This window comes from Meles meles, chromosome 20, assembly GCF_922984935.1.
Source record: "Meles meles chromosome 20, mMelMel3.1 paternal haplotype, whole genome shotgun sequence".
Taxonomy (NCBI): Eukaryota; Metazoa; Chordata; class Mammalia; order Carnivora; family Mustelidae; genus Meles; species Meles meles.
Window position 1 is genome coordinate 8,586,689 of NC_060085.1, and position 23,324 is coordinate 8,610,012.

A 23,324-nucleotide genomic window follows, 5' to 3' on the forward strand; every position below is an offset into this window, starting at 1 on the left:
CAGTATCTGCCTGTAAAAGTAAGTGGAAGTCCACAGTACAGAGAATTACTTTTAAGAATTCTCCTAAATTCTGCCTGGGTGGCTCAGTTGGTTAAGCTGCTGTCTTCAGCTCAGGTCATGATCCCGGGGTCCTGGTATTAAGTCCCGCATCAGGCTCCTTGCTCAGCAGGGAGACTGCTTCTCTCTCTGCCTCTGCCTGCCACTCTGCCTGCTTGAGCTCTCTCGCTCTCTCTCTTTGACAAATAAATAAAATCTTTTTTTTAAAAAAGAATGAAGATCTGATAAAGACCATTTGTGTATAACATTTATAATATTTCTTTAATGTTGTGAATTTTCCTAAGTATTCTCCATGAATTCATGTTCACACAGCTTACCCATATTACTTTCTTTCCCATAATTTTCACACTACCTTTAAAATATCTGTAAAAGGTTTTTATTTTTTAGTCTATAGTATGAATCCAGGGAATAATCTAACATGATTTTCAGTGTTGTGGGACAAGTGAAGACTTCCTACATTGTTTACCATCAATGGAATTCTCTCTATTGACTTTTCTGGTAAGTTCTGAAGGAAAGAGGACAACTGAAGGCTTTCCTACATTCCATACGTTTCTATAATTTCTCTCCAGCGTACATGAAAGACGAAGCAACAAATGACAACTTTCTTATATTCCATATTTCTATACTTTGTCTCACATATGAGTTCTTTCATGATTTTGTAAAGAATGAATAAGACTGAAGGCTTTACAACAAATTTTACATCGATAAGGTTTCTCTCCAGTGTGAGTTCTTTCATGTGTTTGTAACGAACTGGGAGAAATAAATGCTTTCTGACATTTCTTACATTTATAAGGTCCATCTCCAGTATGGATCACCATATGTGATCGAACACCTGACCGAAAAATGAAGCCTTTCCCACATTCCTTACATTCATAAGGCTTTTCTCCAGTGTGAGTTCTTTCATGTTTTTGAACATAATAGTGACTGCTGAAGGCCTTACCACATAATTTACATTCATAGCGTTTATCATCAGTATGCGATCTTTCATGTTTGCGTAAGTTACTTGAATATCCAAAGATTTTACCGCATTTTGTACATTCATAGGGTTTTTCTGCACTGTGTGTCTTTTCATGTATTCGAAAGGACTGGGGACAACCGAAAGCTTTTCCACATTGCTTACATTCATATGGTTTGACTCCGGTGTGAGTTCTTTCATGAATTCGAAAGTAATTGGGACAACTAAAAGCTTTCCCACATTCCTTACACTTATAAGGTTTCTCCCCAGTATGAGTTCTTTCATGATTTCGAAGGGAACTGGGATAACGGAAAGCTTTACCACATTCCTTACATTCATGAGGCTTCCTTGAAGTATGAATTCTTCTATGTTTTCCAAGGGACCTGGGAGAACTGAAAGCTTTACCACATTCCTTACATTCATAGGGCTTTACTCCACTGTGTGTCATTTCATGACTACGACAGTTTTTGGGACACCTGAAGGCTTTCCCACATTCCTTACATTTATAGAGTCCATCTCCACTTTGCTTGATCATGTATCTTCGAAATTTGGTAAGAGAATGCAAGGCTTTCCCACTTTCCTTACATTCATAGGGTTTCTCCCCACTATGACTTCTCTCGTGTTTATGTAAATTACTTGAATAACTGAAGGTTTTACCACATTTTGTACATTCCTTGGGCTTTTTTGCACTGTGTATCCTTTCATGTATTCGAAAGGACCTGAGACAACGGAAAGCTTTACCACATTGCTTACATTCGCTAGGTTTCTCTCCAATATGAGTCCTTTCATGTTTACGTAAGTTACTTGAATAACTGAAGGTTTTGCCACATTTTGTACACTTGTAGGGCTTTTCCCCACTGTGCGCCCTTTCATGAATTTGAAAGTAATTGCGACAAATGAAAGCTTTCCCGCAGTGTTTACATTCATAGGGCCTCTGTCCAGTGTGTGTCCTTTCATGCATTCTGATGGATTGCCGATGCTTGAAGGATTTCCCACATTCCTTACATTTATAAGGCTTCTCTTCACATTCCTGATACTCATATGGTTTGTGTCCAGTGTGAGATCTCAAGTGCTTGTTAAAGGATGAATGACACATGAACACTTGTCCACACAAAGTACATTTACATAGTTTTATTCTGGTAGGACTTTTCTTCTTCTGATTATGGTTTGGAATCTGGCTGAAGATTTCTTCATAATGACTACATTCTTTGCTTTTACAGAGTCTTTCTACCATTTGACTGCTGTAAAATATGAGAAGCATATTGTTAATAGGTTATTAATGATCTTATACTTATTAATTATTACAGTGACTTTTGTACCATCTTCAAGGAAAATGTTGGTTTTCTGCATATTTTGATTGTTTGAAAATGAACATACTGAGAGCTTTGCAACAGGCCTCTATCTTAAGTATTATCAAAACAGTAATATTCATAAATGGTATTTCTACATGAAGTTTTCAGATACACCGTTTTTCAGAAACTGTACGTCTCAGTTACACGTGAGGAAAAAAAACTTTTGGTGAAAATATCTTAAGGATCAATGAATTTAAAGCTGGGGTGATTCATCTGCTTGTTTTTAAAATTTCATGACATCTCTAGATTCTCTAATGAAACTCTGTTTTCTCGTGTGAATGCTACTCACCTTAGATTTGTCCCATGGTTTTCATTCTGATCTTCACTGTCATGGATATCCCATTTTTCTTCTGAACTACACACTAGGAAAAAGCAGTATAAATTACAAAAATTTATGGAAAAACTGTTAGGATTCTTGGTCCATGATGAGTTGTGACCACAGCAGGTTTATTAATGAAAATATTCCCATCCCATTTTTCTCCCCTGAAATAGCCCTGATGAGCAAGTTACACTGAATCTCTAATTGATTTAGCAAGAAAGAATGTCATCACCTACCTATTGAGGCCAGGTTCCTGAAGGTTTCCTGCATCACATCTCTGTAGAGTTTCTTCTGGGAGGGATCCAGGAGAGCCCACTCCTCCATGGTGAACTTCACAGTCACATCCTCAAAGGCCACTGAGTCCTGAATAATCCCATATATGTATACAGGGTGGGCGAGATGGACCACTGAAGATCTATACTCAATTTATAAGCAGTTTACATATGACTTCCAGAGCCTAAGAGGCAAAGGTATTTCTTTCCTTCCCGTTCCAAAGGTGGGGCATTATAAGGATGATAGGGTTTTCTCACTTCTGACACCAAATATGTGGTATTTGTTCCACAGCCACTTCTCCAATTCTACGTCACCAAACAGGTGTCCAACAATTCAATTCTAATCTAAACTACCCAGAATTTAAGTCAGATTCATAGTTTAAGAAGTCAGTCCCACACACTGCCTCTACTTGTGATACCAGCTACAAATGCGGAGCCAAGTTTACTATTTCAATAGCCAATTACAAATTCACAGATTTCCTCTACACTCTGTCTTGTCTGTTAATTTACCAAAATGATTTTGAGAAACTTAGCAAAATGCTTTATTTACCATTATCAGTTTACTGTAAAGCATAAAACCCAGGAACAGAGAAAAGTTGCAATGCATAGGACAAGTTAAGGCAGTGGTATGGGTAAGGGGAATGGAAAACAGGGTGTGTAGAACTCCTCCCTCACCATGGACACACCAACCTCCCAGCATCTGGATGGACTCACCCATGCACAAACTGTCAGAATTCCATCTTTAAGAATTTTGATGGAGGTTTCATTACATGGGCACAATTTATTAAATCACTGGCCACTGGTGATTAATCCAATCTCCAGTTCCTGTCCTATACCCAGAAGCTGGGAGCTACAGCTCAACATTCTAAACATTTCATCAAAGCTTGCTATTTTAGGGGGCACCTGGGTGGCTCAGTTGGTTGGGTGTCTGCTTCCAGCTCAGGTCATGATCCCAGGGTCCCAGGATCAAGCCCCACTCAGGCTCCCTGCTCAGCGTGGAGTCTGCTTCTCCCTTTCCATCTGCTCTTTCCCCTGCTTGCTCTCTCTCTCTCTCTTTCCCTCTCAAATAATATTTTTAAAAACAAAACAAAAAAAAGCTTGCTATTTCAGGTATCCAAAACCCCATGATAAAAGCTACCTAGTAAGTGGCCAAGATGTGCTCCATTAAACAAAACATGTTCTTTCACCATTAACACTCAAGTAATTTCAAGGGATTCAAGAGGATTTTGCTAGGAACTGAGGACACTTACCATACTTCTTTCTCATTATATTATAGTAGGGCAAGCCCAGGGACAAGGGCCCACTAAAAAGACTGACAGCAAATCACTGAGGTAAGAGAATACCTCCCCACTGGCCGCACGTACCTCTACATCAACTGGGTGGGATCTTATTTAATATAAGTGCACGATTTGGAAAAAACAAAACAAAACAAAAGAAAACAAAAAAAAACGACATGCTTTCTGGTAACCTCAGGGTGAAGGCCAGAATGTCCCCTCTCACTACACTTAAATGACATTATACTGGAATTCTTAGCTAATACACTCAGACAAGGGCAATAAAAGGTAAATAACAAAAGTGAAAGGTAAACATTTGGGGAAGCAAGAAATAAAACTGTCTTTGTATCATGACAAGATTGTCAATTGAGGGGCGCCTGGGTGGCTCAGTTGTTAAGCATGTGCCTTCGGCTCAGGTCATGATCCCAGGTTCCTGGGATCGAGCCCCACATTCAGCTCCCTGTTCAGCAGGAAGCTTGCTTCTCCCTCTCCCACTCCCCCTGCTTGTGTCCCCTTTCTCGCTGTCTCTCTCTCTGTCAAATAAATAAATAAAATCTAAAAAAAAAAAAAAAAAAGATTGTCAATTGAGAAAATGAAAAAAAAAATCCCAAATTACAAAGAAAACCCCATGAACCAAGAGCAAAAATAAAAGATAAAAAGCTAGGGGAGCCTGAGTGACTCAATTGAATGAGTGTCCATCCAACTTTTGGTTTCCACTCAGGTCCCAGGGTCATGGGATCAGGCCAATGGGGCTCCACTCCCAGCAGGGTGCCTTCTTTTCTCCCTCTGCCCTTCCCCTCCCCTTGCTTGCACTCTCTCTCTCTCTCTAAAATAAATAAATCAGGGTGCCTGGGGGGCTCAGTGGGTTAAGTCTCTGCCTTCTGCAGAGGCCCTCTGCTCAGTGGGAAGCCTGCTTCCCTCTCTGTCTCTGCCTGCCTCTCTGCCTGCTTGTGATCTCTGTCTGTCAAATAAATAAATAAAATCTTTAAAAAAATAAATAAACTTAAAAAGTTAAGGGACACGCAGGTGGCTCAGTTGGTTAGGTGTCTGCCTTCAGCCTGGGTTGCGATCCCAGAACCCTGAGATCAAGGAATGTTGGGCTCTCTGCTCAGCAGGGAGCCTGCTTCCTCCTCTCTCTCTGCCTGCCTCTCTGCCTACTTGTGATCTCTGTCAAATAAATAAATAAAAATCTTTAAAAAAAATTAAAAAGTAAAAATTAAAAAAGAACAATGAGGTATCACCAGTTGCTTATTACAATGGCTAAACATCATGAGAACATCAAACCAACTTCATTGCTGGTAGAAACGGAAAATGGCAAACCTACATTGGAAGAAAGGCAGTTTTTTAACACTAAGCCTACATTTACCATACTATGCAGCAATTATGTGTTTCAAATGTACACAAATGAATTTAAAACTTATGTTCATAAAAATCCTACATGTGAATGTTTACAGGAGCTTTATGGACACTTGTCATGTGGAACCAAGATAATTTCAATAGGTGAGCTGATAAAATATCACTGGTAAATCCACTGGATGAAATATTTTACAGTGATGAGAGAAACCAGGTTATCAAACAAAAGACACGAGGGCAGTTAAAAATCATATTCTAAGTGAAAGAAAACCATATAACAAGGCTACACACTACGGTTCCAATGATGGGCCATTTCCCAGAGAAGGGAAAATTAAAAGGCATCAAAAGATCTTTGGTTACTTGGGCTTTGGGGTGAGAGGGAGGGGTGAATGACCAGGTAGAGAACAGGAGATTTTCAATAGAGTGAAAGTATTCTATAGGATACAAAAATGACAGACAGGGGCGCCTGGGTGGCTCAGTGGGTTAAGCCTCTGCCTTTGGCCTGGGTCATGATCTCAGGGTCCTGGGATCAAGCCCCACATCGGGCTCTCTGCTCAGCAGGGAGCCTGCTTCCCCCTACCTCTACCTGCTGCTGCTCTGCCTACTTGTGATCTCTCTGTGTCAGATAAATAAATAGAATCTTGAAAAAAAAAATGACAGAGACATGTCATTTCACATTAGCTGAGGTCCTGGGATTATACAACACAGAGTCAACCTTAATGTATGGATTTCATGCACTAAAGTTGGTTCAACAAATGTAACAAATGTATTACAACAATACAAGATATAAAATATAGCACAAACTGTGTCCAGGCAGAGGGGTTTTGTGGGAAGTCTCTGTACTTTGCAATTAAATTTTCTGTAAACCCAATGTCTCTTAAAAAAAAGTCTACTAGGAAAAGAAAAAGAGACACATTAATATTCACACCTGATAACTGACCCATGTGAGGCACAGACCATCTTTCATTCAATGTATTTCAACTTATTCAGTAAGCCATTATGATGCTTTATGAAATCTGCATCCTGAGACTTGGAAGAGAGGAGAAACTTCCAGTGAATGCCTGTAAGAGTGCCCAGCACAGTGTATTTTGAGAAATGAAATGAGTGCCTTTGTTACTATCGCTAACATCTGGACTGAGACATCGATTACATGTCTCCCGGCAAAGCCTGTGTTCTGGCCTTAATATACATACAGACAAGTGTTTCTTTGATTTATACTGGGGGTAGTGGAGACACAGGATTCCTAGAGTTCTTTCACCCCAGCGGGGCAACTCAGAGAGTCACTCAAGACTAGTGAACAGGTGAAGACGGTGTCAGCCGTCACCTGGTGCTAAGATGACTGACTGATGTACGGTAAGTAAGTGATGACCCTCTGGTCTGATCCAATTCAGACATAAGAGGCAGCTGTTCTGCCTAAGCTCCATTATGTACAAATGTGGTGATGTCATACCTAAAGTCTATGAACTCCCATTGCTTTGCACGCAGGTACTCCTATGGAGCTCCCCAGAGAGCCCAGGGGTCTGGGAAAGGGGGGGACTTCCTCCAACACCATGGCATCTAGCAAAAGACTAAGGAGAGGGTGGGCCGTGCCTTCCTGTATGTGGCTATCCCAAAGGTCCACGGTTTGCCCCATGTCTCAAGCTGGTAAAAGAGCAGACTTTTTCTTTTTTTAAGATTTTATTTATTTATTTGACAGACAGAGATCACAAGTAGGCAGAGAGGCAGGCAGAGAGAGAGAGGGAAGCAGGCTCCCTGCTGAGCAGAGAGCCCAGTGAGGGACTCGATACCAGGACCCTGGGATCATGACCTGAGCCGAAGGCAGAGGCTTTAACCCACTGAGCCACCCAGGTGCCCTGAGCAGCCTTTTTCAAGGCCATTATGGGTAACTCCAGGAGGCATGAAAGGAGGTCAAGGAAGCACCCAAGTGAAGAAGTCTGTGGGCACTACCAATCCTTTTGAGGTACCGGTACCCACTGTAATAGCATAAATGGGTTCAAGGAAAATTAGTAAACAAGAAATATGTTTCCTCTGGAACACAGGAGATGTGAGTGCTGCTGGGAGAACAGCTATTTCCTCGTGATGTTAGAGAGGGGAGGTGTCACCTTATCAAACAATTTCCAGTAAAATAACAAGGCTGACCAGGCCCCCCATTTATGAATGACAATGCCCCGCCCACATTTTGCTAGCTCCTTTTCTCAATGTTTGCCTCCCTAGTATGTCCTCAGGGAAGGAGATCATGAATGGGGCACCCGTGTTCTTGGAGAAACCCGGATGCAGTTCAGATGACTGTTTGGGAAGGCAAAACTGTTGAAGATCCATGAGGATAACCCAGGAAAGGTGTACTGTGTCCCTCCAAGATGAAGGCACCACCCAGTCTGTGACAGCAGGGTATTTACCCTGTTGTTGATTGGCTGAATCAATAATTTCCCTGAAGTTGGGGACTGGGTATAGAGGTCCATTGGGCGTGACCACAGTTACAGTTACACAGTTGTGGCAATCCACTGTGAGGTGTCATTTGGTTGTTCCAGGTAAGAATAAGTCAAATTCGGCTTTTCAAAGGAGAAGCACTGGGAATAATCAACCCTTCACTGAACAGGTTTTGTATATGGTTTCAATCCTTCAAGGGCCTATGCGATTTACATTGGGTTATAAGAACTACTCTGTTAGAGGGTACAGTGCAAGAGGTCTCATTTTTGTGAAGACAACTTTTAAGTGACAAGGACAAACATTGATAAGAATAATATACACTTGCAACTGCTTCTTGGATATAGGAGGCTTAAGAAATTATCAAAACTCTGTATTTGGGGCTGGTTGGGCTTAACAGTGCTGGAAGGAACTCAGATATGTTCATGGTGATTTTCTTAAGTTACACTCCCTATATTACAAATTTATTTTATTTTATTTTTTAAAGATTTTATTTTTTTTTTATTTGACACAAAGATCACAAGTAGGCAGAGAGGCAGGCAGAGAGAGAGGAGGAAGTAGGCTCCCCACTGAGCAGAGAGCCCAATCGATGCGGGGCCCGATCCCAGGACCCTGGGATCATGACCCGAGCTGAAGGCAGAGGCTTAACCCACTGAGCCACCCAGGTGCCCCAATTTATTGTAAATATATATATAAACTTGGGGCACCTGGGTGGCTCGGTCACTTGAGCATCTGACTCTTGGTTTTGGCTCAGATCATGGTCTCATGGTCCTTAGCCCTAGCCCCACATCAGGTTCTGTGCTCAACGTGAAGCTGGTTTGTCCTTCTCCCTCCACTCCTTCCCTCTCCCTCTCTCTCTCCGGAAAATAAAATCTTTAAATATATATATATATATATATTCTGTTAACTATTAACAGAATATATATATATGAATTTATGTATATTATAGTATTTAACAGTTTTGGTTTCATTTTAACTTTGTATACAGGCAATCATTTTAAGATATAATTCCTTTAAACACTGAAGGTTACAAAAATGTAAACCATTTGTATGGTTTATGAAAATTGTCAAACATCTAACTAGCAGGACATGGGGCACCCCAGTTTGTCCATCCCCTATATCACATGCAGGCTATTTTCCAGGAATAAGTAGCATATTACTTACACTAGGGGTTTGAGTTGAGACCTTACATGCACTGGGTTTTCAAATGTTTACCTAAGCTTTGGGCAGTTTTTCTTACATCAATTAAAATAGGAATTCAAGGGGCACCTGGGTGGCTCAGTGGGTTAAGCCTCTGCCTTCAGCTCAGGTCATGATCCCAGGGTCCTGGGATCGAGCCCCACATCAGGCTCTCTGCTCAGCAGGGAGCCTGCTTCCCCCTCTCTCTCTCTGCCTGCCTCTCTGCCTACTTGTGATCTCTCTCTCTCTGTCAAATAAGTAAATAAAATCTTTAAAAAAAATAGGAATTCAATTGCTCTAGCCTGTCGAGTGTCAGTACTCTCTAGGGGCATGGACATGCTCTAACTGATCCAAAAATGAAAAATTACCTTAAGAAACCTTAACTGAGTGCCTCTTGCGTCTTGAAGTTCTCCTGTCTAAAGAGAACACAAATTCTACCTAGTTCCACAACTTCCTTGCTTTCCTCCCACTGTATCTCTCAATCAACTCACAAGTCCAGAGCCCAAGGGCTTAAAGAAACTAGAGCCAAAGTGCTGTACTATTTAATCACTAAAGAAACCCAAAGTAAAGAAATATTAGGATCAGCACATATGAGCGGCCTGCTTCCCACAGGACAGAAGGAAAGCCACATTCAGAAAGTTCCACATTCTAGGGGCTCCTGGCTGACTCAGTGGGTAGAGAATCTGACTCCTGATCTTGGGATGGTGAACTCAAGCCCCACCTTGGGCATAGAGCTTACTTTAAAAAAAAAAAAAAATCCAAATTCTAGACTCTCCTGGTGGAGACAGAAGCCCTGGCATGGGTCAGTAGATGGAAGGAATGATAACAGACACGTGAGCAGCCCCAGGAATGAACTCTGGGAACTTCACACCCATGCAGGGGAGGCAATCCGGGAAGAAAAACTGGGCATTTCGTACTTCCCCTTGAAGGCTCAAGGGGGCCAGACCTCAGAGACACTGTCCTGAGGCCTCTGCCTGCCACTGACATTGCTTTGCACCACCCGTGATATCTTAAATGACATAAACTCAATGTCTGAACAATCCAGCAAATCACTCAAACCCAGTGTTTACGTGGAAAGGAAGGGGGGAAAAATGTAGGGCGCTTCACTGGCTCAACAAGAAACCTCACAAGTATGGACTGCATTTACAAAAATAAATAAATAATAAGATGTTAATTATTAACAGAACAACTTGTTTTACCAACTACTAATCATAGTTGAATAGGTCTGCAAGTCTAAGCCTTGGAAATCCGGTTGAACTCATTCCAAATGAAAGAGCAGACCTCAGAATCTCAGTAACACACTCAAGGGAGGAAAAGGTAAAAAATAATAATACCTGCAGGGTAACACTAGAATTTTTTTTTTTCCCTGAACTCACCCCTTTCTTGACTCTTTGGAAATATTTTAGTTTTTCACGATGTATGGATTAAATAAATTTTTATTCATTGAAAAATCTGAGACTAAAGTTAATTGAATAAATCGTTTAAAGGTGACAAACTAAGGGGCACCTGGGTGGCTCAGACGGTTAAACATCTGCCTTTGGCTCGGAATGATCCTGGGGTCCTGGGATCCATCCCCACATCGGGCTCCCGGCTCAGCGGGGAGGCTGCTTCTCCCTCTGCCTACTGCTCCGCCTGCTTGTGCGCTCGAGCGCGCTCTCTGTCAAATAAATAAATAAAATCTTTAAAAAAAAAAAAAAAGTGACAAAACGAGGGAAGGACCATGCTGACAGGACAGGTCACCCAGGAAAGTTTCAAAGAGGAACCTCCAGCCGAAGGACTTTCCATAGGATGACTGTGCCCAGGAACGACCCTGGAAGGAGGGGCACAAGGATTTCATACAATATTGTTCCAGGTCATTATTCGCTATTTTTCTTTTCCGTAAAATATCCAGGAACAAAAACTAAACCCGTTTAAAAACTCCATCCCCGTTTAAAGGCGCCATCCAGGGGCGCCTGGGTGGCTCAGTGGGTTAAAGCCTCTGCCTTCGGCTCGGGTCATGGTTCCAGTATCCTGGGATCGAGCCCCGCATCGGACTCTCTGCTCAGCAGGGAGCCTGCTTCCTCCTCTCTCTCTGCCTGTCTCTCTGCCTATTTGTGATCTCTGTCAAAATAAATAAGTAAAATCTTAAAAAATAAATAAATAAATACAAGCGCCATCCACTGAGAGCAGGAAAAAATGACAAATAATTGAAATACTGGGTCTGTTTGAAATGCACCATTAAGGATGAATAGCTAGTTCCTAGTGACGCTGTGAATTGGAGATGGTAAGTGGGCCAGGAGGGATCTGGAAATTTACGCAACGACGGCCAGTCCTAGGGAGAGCTGGGCGGGGTGGAGGGGGGCGCGGGTGCCGCTGCAGGATCGTGGATTTCCCACAATTTCGGGAAACTCAAGAGAAACGAGGTCCCCTCTCAAAAGAAAGGAGGGGCTGAAGACCCCACAGACCATGGCACCTCCCGAGCACGAACTCCAGGGAGCCAGTCACGATCGTCCCCGGTCACCGGGGGTCACCGCACAATGTGGGGAGACGCGGGGCTGCCGGCGCAGAGCGGTCCACAGGGCCGAAGTTGCCGGGCGCAGGGACGGGATAGGACGCCGGGGTCCCAGCTGCGGGCCCAGGCCCCAGGCCGCGCGCGGGAGGGGACTAAGGTCCGAGCCGCGCCACCGACCGACTCGAGTCAACGACTTCAGAGTTCTCCGCAGGGAGGCCAGCTCGCGCCCCCCGCCGTCCCCGGGCGGTTCCACCCGGTACTCCGCACCCCCGTCTGGAAGCCCCGGCCGGCACACTCACCATCTCCAGCTTTCCGGGGTCTCCCGGCGTTCTGCCTACGATTTCGGGGAAGGTACAGGTCTAAGAAAAACAGAAACACGGGAAGGGCGACCTGGAAGCTCTAACGGCAGGGACCCCGCGATCCCAGCAATGGCGGGAGCCCGACCCTCCGGCGGAGCGACTGCGGAGCATCGCCCCGCCCACCTGCCCTGACGTCTCCCCTGATTGGACAGGTGGCGAGGCCCACCCCCGCTCCCTCGGGAGTGACAGCTGGCCAGAGGAGAGATGTCTGGGGAACAGCGGTTGAAACTCGTTCTCTCCAGGGATTTTTACTTTGGAGGGTAATGCGGAGCGTCCACGGGTGGAGCTTGACCCTTTCTTACAAATACAGACTCTTAAGAGTCACCTGGCTCCATTTTGATCTTTAATTATTTGAAAGCGTTGGGTGTTCCACCCAACACTTCCTCATCCCTACCTACTTCACAGTTTAAAAATCCTATTGCCTTCCAAACACCGCGCTGTGGTGGGAAGTTGGAACCCCAGTCCCGGGTGGGTGCAGGGACTTTTCTAAAACCAATCACAAGTTGTAAACTGTATTGACTAAATTCTCTTATACGGGGTTTTTTTGTTTGTTTGTTTGTTTGTTTTTTGTTTTGTTTTAAGATTTTATTTATTTATTTGACAAACAGGGATCACAAGTAGGCAGAGAGGCAGGCAGAGAGAGAGGAGGAAGCAGGCTCCCCACTGAGCAGAAAGTCCAACGCGGGGATCGATTCCAGGACCCTCGGATCATGACCTGAGCTGAAGGCAGAGGCTTTAACCCACTGAGCCACCCAGGCGCCCCTCTGGTATACGTTTTACACTGAAGAGACATTTTAGATCACTGTTTGAATGTATCCTGAGAGAACTGTGCTAGATAAAAGTTATAAAACCTATGTGGTAATTTGATTACTGTTTGGACTCATATAATAAGAAACAAGAAAAGGTTATGTAAATAAGGGATGTTGTTTGAAAGTATTAATACGCTTAAGAGATTGGATTGCAAAACTCTTAAAGCATTTTCCACTTATTTGAGGAACTTTGGGGGGAGCATTTCTTTTTTTTATCATTTTACTTTATATTATTTTTCATCATGATAAATGTACTCTTTTAACTCCATCCCCTATTTCTCCCATGCCCCCACCCATCTCCCCTCTGATAAACATCAATTTGCTCTAATTAATACCGAAGAGTCTGTTTCTTGGTTTGTCTTTCTCTTTTTCCTTTGCTTGTTTGTTTCTTAAATTCCACATATAAATTAAATCATATGGTATTTGTCTTTCTCTGGTTGACTTATTTCACTTAGCATTATACACTCTAGTTCCATCTATGTTGTTGTAAATGGCAAGAGCTCGTTCTTTTTTATGGCTGAGTAATATTCTGTTAGATAGATAGATAGATAGATACCACTTCTTTATCAATTTGTTTATTGATGGACACTTGGACTGCTTCCAGAGTTTCACCATTATAAATAATGCTGCATAAACATAGAGGTGCATGTACTCCTTTGAATTCATGTTTTTGTATTTTTGGGTAAATACCCAGTAGTGTGACTCCTGAATTGTATGGTAGTTCTCTTTTTAATTTTTGAGGAACCCCCATATTGTTTTCCAGAATACATGCAAGTGGGGGAGGGAGGGCAGAAGAAGAGGGAAAGAGAAATCCCAAGTAGACTCCATGCCAAGTGTGAAGCCTGACATGGGGCTTGATCTCATGACCCTGAGATCATGACCTGAGCTGTAATCAGGAGGTAGATGCTCAACGAATTGAGCCACTGAGGTGTCCCTCTGTATTTTGATACAAGTACTTTTCAGTTATATTATTTGCAAAATTTTCTTTCATTCTCTGGGTTGTGTGTTCATTCTCTTAAACTTTTTACTTCTAGTGGTGGTAATATACACATTCTATAAGCTCTTACCCATTTTTAAGCATAGAGTCCAGTAGTGTGAACCACACTGACTGTGAAACCAGTCTCCAGAACTGTTTTCATATTGCAAAACTGAAACTCTATACATCTTAAACAACAAATCCCCACTGCCCTGGGACCCTAACCCCTGAGAACCACTATTCTTCTCTGTCTCTATGAATTTGATTACTCTAGGAACTTCATATAAGTGGAATCTTACAGTTTTTGTCTCTTTTTGGCTGGCTTGTTTCACTTATGTCCTCAAGGGTCACCCGTGGTGTCGCATGTGTCAGAATTTCGTTTCTTTTAAAGCTGAGTAATATTTTGCTGTATGTGTATACCAAATTTTGTTTACCCGTTCATCTCTGATGGACATTTGGGTTGCTTCCACCTTATGGCTACTTTAAATAATGCTCTTGCAAACACAGGTGGACAAATATGTTTGAGTCCATGTTTTGAATTCTTTTGGCTACACACTCAGAAGTGGGATTGCTGGATCATGTGATAACAATCTGTATATTTAAAAAAAACAACTGCCATACTATTTTCCTATTTTCCACAATGGCAGCATGGAGTTACATTCCTCCCAGAAGAGTGTAAGTAGAAACAAACGAGAATGGGGAGAACACTTCACACTCGTCTTGTGAACCCACAAACCTGATCCAGCAATACATACTATTCTATACCATGACTAAGTAGGATGCAATCCAGGGATGGAAGCTTGGGTTAATATCTCAAAATCTGTTAATGTAATAATGAAGGACATCGATACAGTAAGAAACAAAATAGCAAGATCTCAGTTGTCTCAGAGAAAATACGTGACAAAATTCAAGATGCTTGTGTGATTAAACCACTCAGCATATCAGGTGTAAAAGGAAATTAACTAAGTTCATTAAGAGCATCTATGGAGGGGCACCTGGGTGGCTCAGTCATTAAGCGTCTGCCTTCGGCTCAGGTCATGATCCCAGGGTCCTGGGATCGAGCCCCACATTGGACTCCCTGCCCTGTGGGAAGCCTGCTTCTCCCTCTCCTACTCCCCCTGCTTGTGTTCCCTCTCTCAGTGTGTCTCTCTCTGTAAAATAAGTAAATAAATAAAATCTTAAAAAAAAAAGCATCTATGGAAAACCGAAACTAATGTTGTTTTTAGTTGTGAAAACCTGGATGCATTCCCCTGAAGTAAGGAGCAAAGCAAAGATATCTGCTCTTGCCATTTATATTCTGGATGCACCAGCTATTTTAGCTAAAACTATTATGCAGGAAAAGGAAACAAAACACATTAAGGTTGGTTAGGATGTAAAACTATACCACCTCCCCACTGAGGTATCTTATTTCTAGAAAATTCTAAAAAATCCACTAAAAAAAACCCCTCCTAAAACTGATAATTGAGGGGTGCCTAGCTGGTTCAGTTGGTAGAGCATGGGACTCTTGATCATGGGTTGTAAGTTCAAGCCCCATATTGGGTGTAGAGATTACTTAAAAATGAAATCTTTTTTTTTAATCTTTTTTTAAAAAAAACCCTGAATAATTGAATTCAACAAATTGGTTGGATCCAAGATCAATGTATAAAAAATTTTTTAAAATATTTTATTTATTTATTTGACAGAGAGAGAGGTCACAAGTAGGCAGAGAGGCAGGCAGAGAGAGAGGGAGAAACAGGCTCCCCATTGAGCAGAGAGCCCGATGCGGGGCTTGATCCCAGGACCCTGAGATCACGACCTGAGCCGAAGGCAGAGGCTTAAACCACTGAGCCACTCAGGCGCCCCCAATGTATAAAAATTTTTAAAAAATTTTTTGAGAGAGAGAGAGAGCACAGGGAAGGGGCAGAAGGAGGAACAGAGAATCCCACACAGGCTGCATGTCCAGTGCAGAGCCTGACTTGAGGCTTGATCCCATGACCCTGAGACAATGACCTGAGTGGAAATCAAGTGTCAGACACTTAGCTGACTGAGCAACTCAGGTACCCTACAATTGTATTTTTATACACTTGTAAGGAATAGTCTGGGGGCACCTTGGTGGCTCAGTTGGCTAGGTGTCTGCCTTCAGCTCTGGTCATGATCCTGGGAGTCTCCGGATCTAGCTCCATGTCAGCTCCCTGCTCAGCAGGGAGCCTGGTTCTCCCTCCCCCTCTGCCACTCCCCCTGCTTGTGCTCACTCTCCTGCTCTCTCTCAAATAAAATCTTTTTTTTAAAAAAAGGAATAGTCTGATAATGAAATTAAGAAATGCATTTCCAATGAAATCAAAAGGAATAACATACTTAGGGATAATTTAGCAAAAGAAGTCCAAAATGAGGGGCGTGTGGGTGGCTCAGTGGGTTAAAGCCTCTGCCTTCAGCTTAGGTCATGATCCCAGGGTCCTGGGATCGAGCCCTGCATCGGGCTCTCTGCTCAGCAGGGAGCCTGCTTCTCTCTCTCTCTCTCTCTCTCTGCCTGCCTCTCTGCCTACTTGTGATCTCTCTCTCTGTGTCAAATAAATAAATAAAATTTTTAAAAAAGAAGTCCAAAATGAATACTCAGAAAACTAAAACATGAGCGAAAGAAATTAATGTGTAAATAAATGGGTAAATTAATCAGAAAACTTAATATTGTTGAAATAGTATGAACCCCTAAATGATCTAGAGACTTGGCACAATACCTATCATGATCCCAGCTTATCTCCCTTATATCAATTGTCAAGATGTTTTTTTAAATTATATGTAATTGCAAGGGAACCAGAATAGCCAAAGTACTCTTGAAAAGGAAAAACAAAGTGGTAGGACTAACATTTCTTGATTTCACAACTTTGTAATATGCGGTAGTAATCAAAAGAATGTGGTACTGGGGCACCTGGGTGGCTCAATCATTCAACCAAAGTCTACCTTTGGGGGATGCCTGGGTGGCTCAGTTGGTTAAGCGGCTGCCTTCGGCTCAGGTCATGATCCTAGAGTCCTGGGGTCGAGTCCCATATTGGGCTCCTTGCTCGGCAGGGAGCCTGATTCTCCCTCTGCCTCGGCCTACCTCTCTGCCCCCTTGTGATCTTTCTCTCTCTGTCTCTCTCTCTCTCTGACAAATAAATAAATAAAATCTTTAAAAAAAAAAAAAAGTCCACCTTTGGCTAAGTTCATGCTCATAGGGCCCTGGGATTAAGACCCACATCAGGCGCTCTGCTCACTGGGGAGCCTGCTTCTTCCCTCTCCCTCTGCCTGCTACTCCCCCACTTGTGCTCTCTCTCTGTCAAATAAATAAAATCTTTTTTAAAAGAGAGAGAATGTGGTACTGACAGTAGATTAAGATTTGAGAAATAGGGGTGCCTGGATGGTTTAGTTGTTTAAGTTTCTGCCTTCACCTCAGTTCCTGATCTCAGGGTCCTGGGATTGAGCCCTATATCAGCCTCCCTGTTCAGTGGGGAGTCTGTTTCTCTATCTCCCTCTCCACTTCCCCACGTTCTCTCTCTCTCAAATAAATTAATAAAATCTTTTTAAAAAATATTTGAGAAATAAACCCATACATCTATAATCAACTGATGGGGGGGGCAAGAATAGAACGAGAATATTCTTTTCAAGGGTGCCTGGGGGGCTTAATCAGTTTAGTGTCTGACTCCTGATTTCAGCTCACGTCATGATCTCAGGGTTGTGAGATCCACCCTGTGTCAGGCTCTGTGCTGGGCATGGAGCCTGATTAAGATTCTTTCACTCCTTCTCCCTCTGCCCCTCCTCCCTGCCTCTCCCTCTCTAACAAAGAAAAAAAAAAAGAATACTCTTTTCATAAATTTGTGCTAGGTCAACTGGATAGCTATATGCAAAGGAAAGAGGTTTTATCCTTACAGGACACCACATACAATAATTTAAAGGAAAGGATAAAGACCTAAACATAAGAGTAAATTATAACACATTTACATAAAATATAGGAAACAATTCTGAACTTGTATTTGGCAAAGACTTGGTAGCTAATGCACCAAGAGCAAGAATGGGAAGGAAATGGGCTTTATCAAATTTGGACCTCATCAAATTAATGACTTTTATTCTTTTTTTTAAAGATTTATTTATTTATTTGACAGAGATCACAAGAAGGCAGGGAGGCAGGCAGAGAGAGGAGGAAGCAGGCTCCCTGCTGAGCAGAGAGCCTGAGTCGGGGCTCTATCCCAGGACCCTGGGATCATGATCTGAGGGGAAGGCAGAGGCTTAACCCACTGAGCCACCCAGGTGCCCCTATAACTTTCATTCTTAAAGGACACTATCAGGGAAACGAAAATACCTTTTGGAACTCCTGTTATACTATTGTTGAGAATATAAGATCATGTTGATGGTATGAAAAACAACATGGCAATTCCCCCAAAACTACAAACTGAGTTATCTTCTAAGCTAGCAATTCTCTCTATTGAATTGAATTGAAATTGAATTCTCTCTATTGAATTGAATTGAAAGCAGTGATTCAAACAGCCTTACTTGGTCATTGACCACAGGGGTCTATGCCCCACTGGAGTTGCTTATATTCTATGTTCTAAACAACACAACCATTATATACTATGTTCTAAACAATACAAACCAAGTGTTTGAACAAAGTCACTCAAACTCAGTGTTTATGTGGAAAGGAGTAAAGAAACTGTAATGCACATTTAATAGTTCAACCAGAAAACATCAAATATCTATTCCTTTTGGGGGAAAATATCAACTAATTATTTTTTATGGCAAGACAAATAATTAGTCCTGCTTGAATACTTTCACTCTGCAAATCTAAGCAGATTTGAAATCACCCAGAATTAAAGAATAGGTTTCAGAAAGTTACAAGACACTCTCAGGAGAAGACAAAGTGAAATCAAAATCCTTAACAAATGGAATGTAATATTGGAATATCTTATTTTTTTCTGAAATTCACCGCTTTCTCGTTTCATACTTTTTCAAGCTCTATTTTAAAAAAGATTTTATTTATTTATTTGACAGACAGAGATCACAAGTAGGCAGAGAGGCAGGCAGAGAGAGAGGGGGAAGCAGGCTCCCCGCTGAGCAGAGAGCCCAATGCGGGGCTGTATCCCAGCACCCCGGGATCATGACCCAAGCTGAAGGCAGAGGCTTTAACCCACTGAGCCACCCAGGCGCCCCAAGTTCTATTAATTAAATTTTATCCTTATTGGAAAAAGATAAATAAATTAGTGCATCTTTTCAAGGTGACAAACCCTGCGTGGGGCAGTTCTAACAGGACAGCTTCCCCTGGGAAAGTTTCAAAGAGGAAATTCTACCAAAAGACTTCCCATAGGATGTCTGCGCCCAGGAAATACTTACAGAAGTCACATGGATTTCATCCAGGATATTGAATGTTGTCCTGCCCAATTAAAACACTGAGTCTGTTCGAAATACCCCACGGAGCACAGATAGTTGGTAATAATGTCAATCAGAGAAGAAAGTGACATTTGGTAACGTGGAAGTGATCTCAAAATTAGACGTTTATTCCAGTTCTGACATTGATTTCTCAGCCTCATGCCAACCCCAGAACACCCTCTAGTTCCCGTCTGGCCTGGCCTGTTCTAGCCTGGTCGGGCGCCCCTCTTGCTCTGAGCAAGGGCGTCGCTCCCCTGGAGCGGACTCTCGAACTCCCTGCACACACCTGCGTCCCCACGTTTAGGAGCTGCAGGAAGACGCCACTGTCCCTCCAGGGCCTGGACCAAGTGTTGTCTAAAAGCCGACGTCCAAGGAGGGGGCGGGTTCCCCACCCCCAGCAGAGACCCCAGCGCCTGGGAGATCTGGACCTCCTGCCCTGCTGTCACTCAGGAGCGGAGGGGCGGGTCCTTGCGAGCTGTCCAATCAGGGGCGCCGCCAGGGCAGGTGGGTGTGGCGACGCTCCGCAGCCAAGTGGACGCTTGTGATGTTGCTCCAGGTGAAGTCTCACCTGCGCTTAACGGTTCCTGGTGGCTCTGCTGCAGCGTCTACAGCGCGGAGAGCTGCACCGGTTGCGGGAGCCATAGGGACGACGCCGGCGGACCGAGAAGCCGGGAAATGGTGAGTGTGCGGGGCCGGGTGTGCCAGGAAGGGGCGGAGGGGCTGGCGACGGGCGGTGGCGGGGACCCACCCTCCCGCGGGAGCCCCCGAGTCTGCGGAGCCGAGTCCCCGGTGGCACCTCTCCGACCTCAGTCCCCTCCCGCGCGCGGTGTGCGGGCTGGGCTGGCAGTCGGGACCCCGGCGTCCTGTCCCGTCCCTGCGCGCGGCCGCGTCTCCCCCAATCGTGCGGTGACCACCAGGAGGGTCGTCAGGGAACAGTCGTGACTCGGTCTCCAGGATTCGTGCGCAGGAGGTGCTGTGGTTCGGATTTGGGAAGCAGAGGGTCCAATCCACGATCCTGTCCCTCAGCCTATCCTTTCCTTGGCCTGGAAATAAATGCTTGTTTCCAAATCCCGCCCCGCCTGCCCAGACGCCAGCTTCCCCTCTTCAGTTCACAGCATCAGTAGCAACCATTTGTCCTCGGTGGTGCAATTCACACAGCTCAGTATTTTAACTCTTTATCGTTTTCACACAGTCAATAGGTGGCTCATTTTAAACGTTTTTAATTTTTGTCTGGATATTTTACATGAGAGGCAAGCAGAGAATAACCACCTGGAACTACGTTTTTCAATTAGCAATAATCGCGCCTCGGATAAACCTCATTGGCTACGATACTGCCACTGCGCAAAGCTGGAACTACGTTTTTATGAAATCCTGTGCCTCTCCTCCCAGGATCTTTTCCTGGGCACGGACATCCAATGGGAAGTCCTTTCGGGGGAGGTTCCTCTGGAAAGTTTCCTGGGTGATCTCTCCTGCCAGCACTGCCCATGCCTAGGTTTGTCACCTTGATAAAATTTATTCATTTTTAGTTTCCAGTTTTCAATTAAATGTGAAATGTATTTAATCGATGGATTGAGAAACACAGTATTAAATATTTCCAAAGAGGGAAGAGAAAGAGAAAGAAAAAAACTCTAATATCACATGGTATGTGTTAAAATTTCTCATTTTTCTAATCCCTGAGAAGGTGTAGTAATATTCTGAAGTGAGTGTGTGTGTGTGTGAGGGTGAAGGGGAGCAATTTCCAATGTAATTCCACCAGTTAGTGTATTCAGTGATTGATTATAGACAATTTCTTGCCATGGAAATAATTATTTACTATCTTTATTTCTGAAAGTAATAAATACTTGTGGATTTTCTTGTTGAACTATAAAAAGGCCTTACAATTTTCTTCCACCTTTTCTACGTAAACATTGGGTGTGTGTTATTTTCCTAGATTCTTCATAGCCTGGGTTTGTGTCATTAAAAATATCAATATAGTCCAAAGCTATGTGACTGGGAAGAGAAGGCTATGACTAGTGACCCAAGCTAGGCTCCCCACTCTCTGCCCCACTGAGCCTGCAACAAGAAATACCTTCAAGACCCCAGATGGTTCTTCTTGAGAGCCTCTGCAGGTGTCCTACCTGCTCATACCCACCACAGAAGGAGGCTTTATATGAAGAGAAACTACAGAGCCTGGAAAGCTAGGGATGCATGTGCACAAAGCGGAAGGGAGGTCATCCCCTTCCGAGGCAACTGTGGTACCTTGTGCCTGTGTCTGGACATAGTTTGGAGTTTTGCATCCTTGTGCAGGTGCACTCAGTGTAATTTGGATTGAAAAAGTCTGTGAAAGTCAGGAGTTCCATGTCTGGGTTAGGGCTCACGAATTTGGGAGCTCATTTTGGTAACAGCCTAAACCTGAATCCAGCGGAGGGTTTCCCTGCTTACGAGAATGGAAGGCTTAGGGAGAGAGGAGTTCCATTGTGCCCCAGGGAGGGGAGGGCGTGCAGGGCTCCCAGGATTCATTCTTGTGGCTGCTCAGGTGTCCCTTTCTCCCCTCCCCCACTTTCTTGGGGATCTACCAACTCCAGGGCTTTTGTCTCCACTGGGAGAGTCTATTTTTTTAAAAAAAGATTTTATTTATATATTTGATAGACAGAGATCACAAGCAGGCAGAGAGGCAGGCAGAGAGAGAGGAGGAAGCAGACCAGAGAGCCCAATTTGGGGCAGGATCCCAAGACCCCAAGATCATGACCTAAGCCGAAGGCAGAGGCTTTATCCCACTGAGCCACCCAGGCGCCCCTCCACTGGGAGAGTCTGGAGTGTGTTCAGCAATTTGAACGTGGCTCTCCTAATGTCCTATGAGAAGCAGGCCTCTCCTCTGTGCTGAATCCAATGTTTACATTTCTTTTCTCTGGATTCCTTTATGGATTGAGTACTAGAGCCCTTTGGTACTAGGCTCCCTTATACTTTGTAATTTTTTAAAATTTTTTTTAGAGAGGGAGGGAGGTGGGGGAGGTGCAGAGGGAGAGAGAGAATCCAAGCCGACCCCAGTGGCGCCTGACCCAGGGCTCCATCTCACAACCCCGAGCTCATGACCTGAGCCGAAATCAAGAGTTGGAGGCTTAACCAACTGAGCCACCCAGGTGACCCAGTACTTTGTAATTTTATTCCCTGTGGGAGAAATAACATTTTTTGTATCTCGGGCTTGCAAATGTAAGTTGATTGAGGAAGATGGTGGCATAAGGTAAGAAAACTATGGAACTCAGTAGAATTTTTGTTCCTTTTAGGCGACAGAACTTCAAGATTTGAGATGAACTTGCTTCAGTTTTCAGGTACATGTTTTCATTTTTACATCAGTGCTTTTATGCGCATGTCTCTAGAGGCCTCTGACATTTGAAAGGGTAAAGAAAGTGAATTCCTATTTTGATTGACATGAGGAAATGTACTTGTAACTTATTAATTAAGTCCTTGAAAATCCAGTCCATTTAAGGAGCTAAATTCAAACCCCTACTGCAGCAGAACACTTTCTGAAAATACCCCAGTGTTGAACTCGGAAGGGCAAACTGTGATGCCCCATGTCCTTCTAGTTAGAAAATATTTGAAAATATTCACTTTCTATGGTTTTCACTTTTGTAACTCTTGGTGTTTTTTTTAAGTATTTTATTTATTTATTTGACAGAGAGAGAGAGAGGTCACAAGTAGGCAGAGAGGCAGACAGAGAGAGAGGGAGAAACAGGCTCCCCACTGAGCAGAGAGCCTGATGCGGGGCTCGATCCCAGGACCCTGAGATCATGACCTGAGCCAAAGGCAGAGGCTTAAACCACTGAGCCACCCAGGCGCCCCTGTAACTCTTAGTGTTTAAAGGCATTAAATCTGGAACACTTGGCTGGCTCCATCCATGGAACATGAGACTCAATCTCAGGGTTGTGGGTTCGAGCCCTATACTGGGTAGAGATTACTTAAAAATAAGATCTTTTTTTAAAAAGGAATTAAATATGAGAATGGTTTCCTATGTACAAAAGTTAAAATTAAATAAAGATTGCTATATAGTAAAACTTGGTATATACAAACTTCTGTTGATTTGAAGTAAAACCATGAAATAGAAAGTCTGACTTAAGAAAACTCACTGCTGGGGCACCTGGGTGGCTCAGTGGGTTA

The 23,324-nt window shown here is 43.4% G+C and overlaps 2 protein-coding genes and 1 non-coding gene across 5 annotated transcripts in view; 1 reads left to right on the top strand and 2 right to left on the bottom strand.

The window, feature by feature from the left end:
* Window positions 1-235: 235 nt before the first annotated feature.
* LOC123932093 (zinc finger protein 709-like) lies at window positions 236-12,137 on the bottom strand. Of its 3 annotated transcripts, none has more exons than XM_045989758.1 (4): window positions 11,976-12,137; window positions 2,920-3,046; window positions 2,654-2,726; window positions 236-2,250 (listed from the first exon to the last, which is right to left on the bottom strand). In XM_045989758.1, the coding sequence occupies exons 1-4, from the start codon at window positions 11,976-11,978 to the stop codon at window positions 690-692; spliced, it is 1,764 nt and encodes a 587-aa protein (XP_045845714.1). In that variant the 5' UTR covers window positions 11,979-12,137; the 3' UTR covers window positions 236-689. The 3 variants fall into 3 exon arrangements, with proteins under 3 accessions (XP_045845714.1, XP_045845713.1, XP_045845715.1); XM_045989757.1 differs by having other exon boundaries at window positions 236-2,253; XM_045989759.1 differs by having other exon boundaries at window positions 236-2,253; window positions 2,920-3,098.
* A 7,601-nt stretch (window positions 12,138-19,738) lies between these two features.
* Window positions 19,739-23,324, top strand: part of LOC123933266 (zinc finger protein 791-like) — a 36,649-nt gene continuing 33,063 nt past the window's right edge. Inside the window, exons 1-2 of the mRNA XM_045992360.1 lie at window positions 19,739-19,868; window positions 22,454-22,498. The gene's annotated coding sequence lies outside the window, so the exon portion shown is untranslated. The remainder of the gene's footprint in view (window positions 19,869-22,453; window positions 22,499-23,324) is intronic.
* Window positions 20,396-20,539, bottom strand: LOC123933319. Its single transcript, XR_006816560.1, has one exon. It is a non-coding gene; the product is annotated as a U4 spliceosomal RNA (small nuclear RNA).

Coding starts and splice junctions, on each gene's coding strand:
- LOC123932093 (XM_045989757.1), bottom strand. Junction 2,727..2,919: donor CAGGAACCTGGCCTCAATAG/GTAGGTGATGAC, acceptor GCTTTTTCCTAG/TGTGTAGTTCAGAAGAAAAA. Junction 2,254..2,653: donor AACCATGGGACAAATCTAAG/GTGAGTAGCATT, acceptor CATATTTTACAG/CAGTCAAATGGTAGAAAGAC.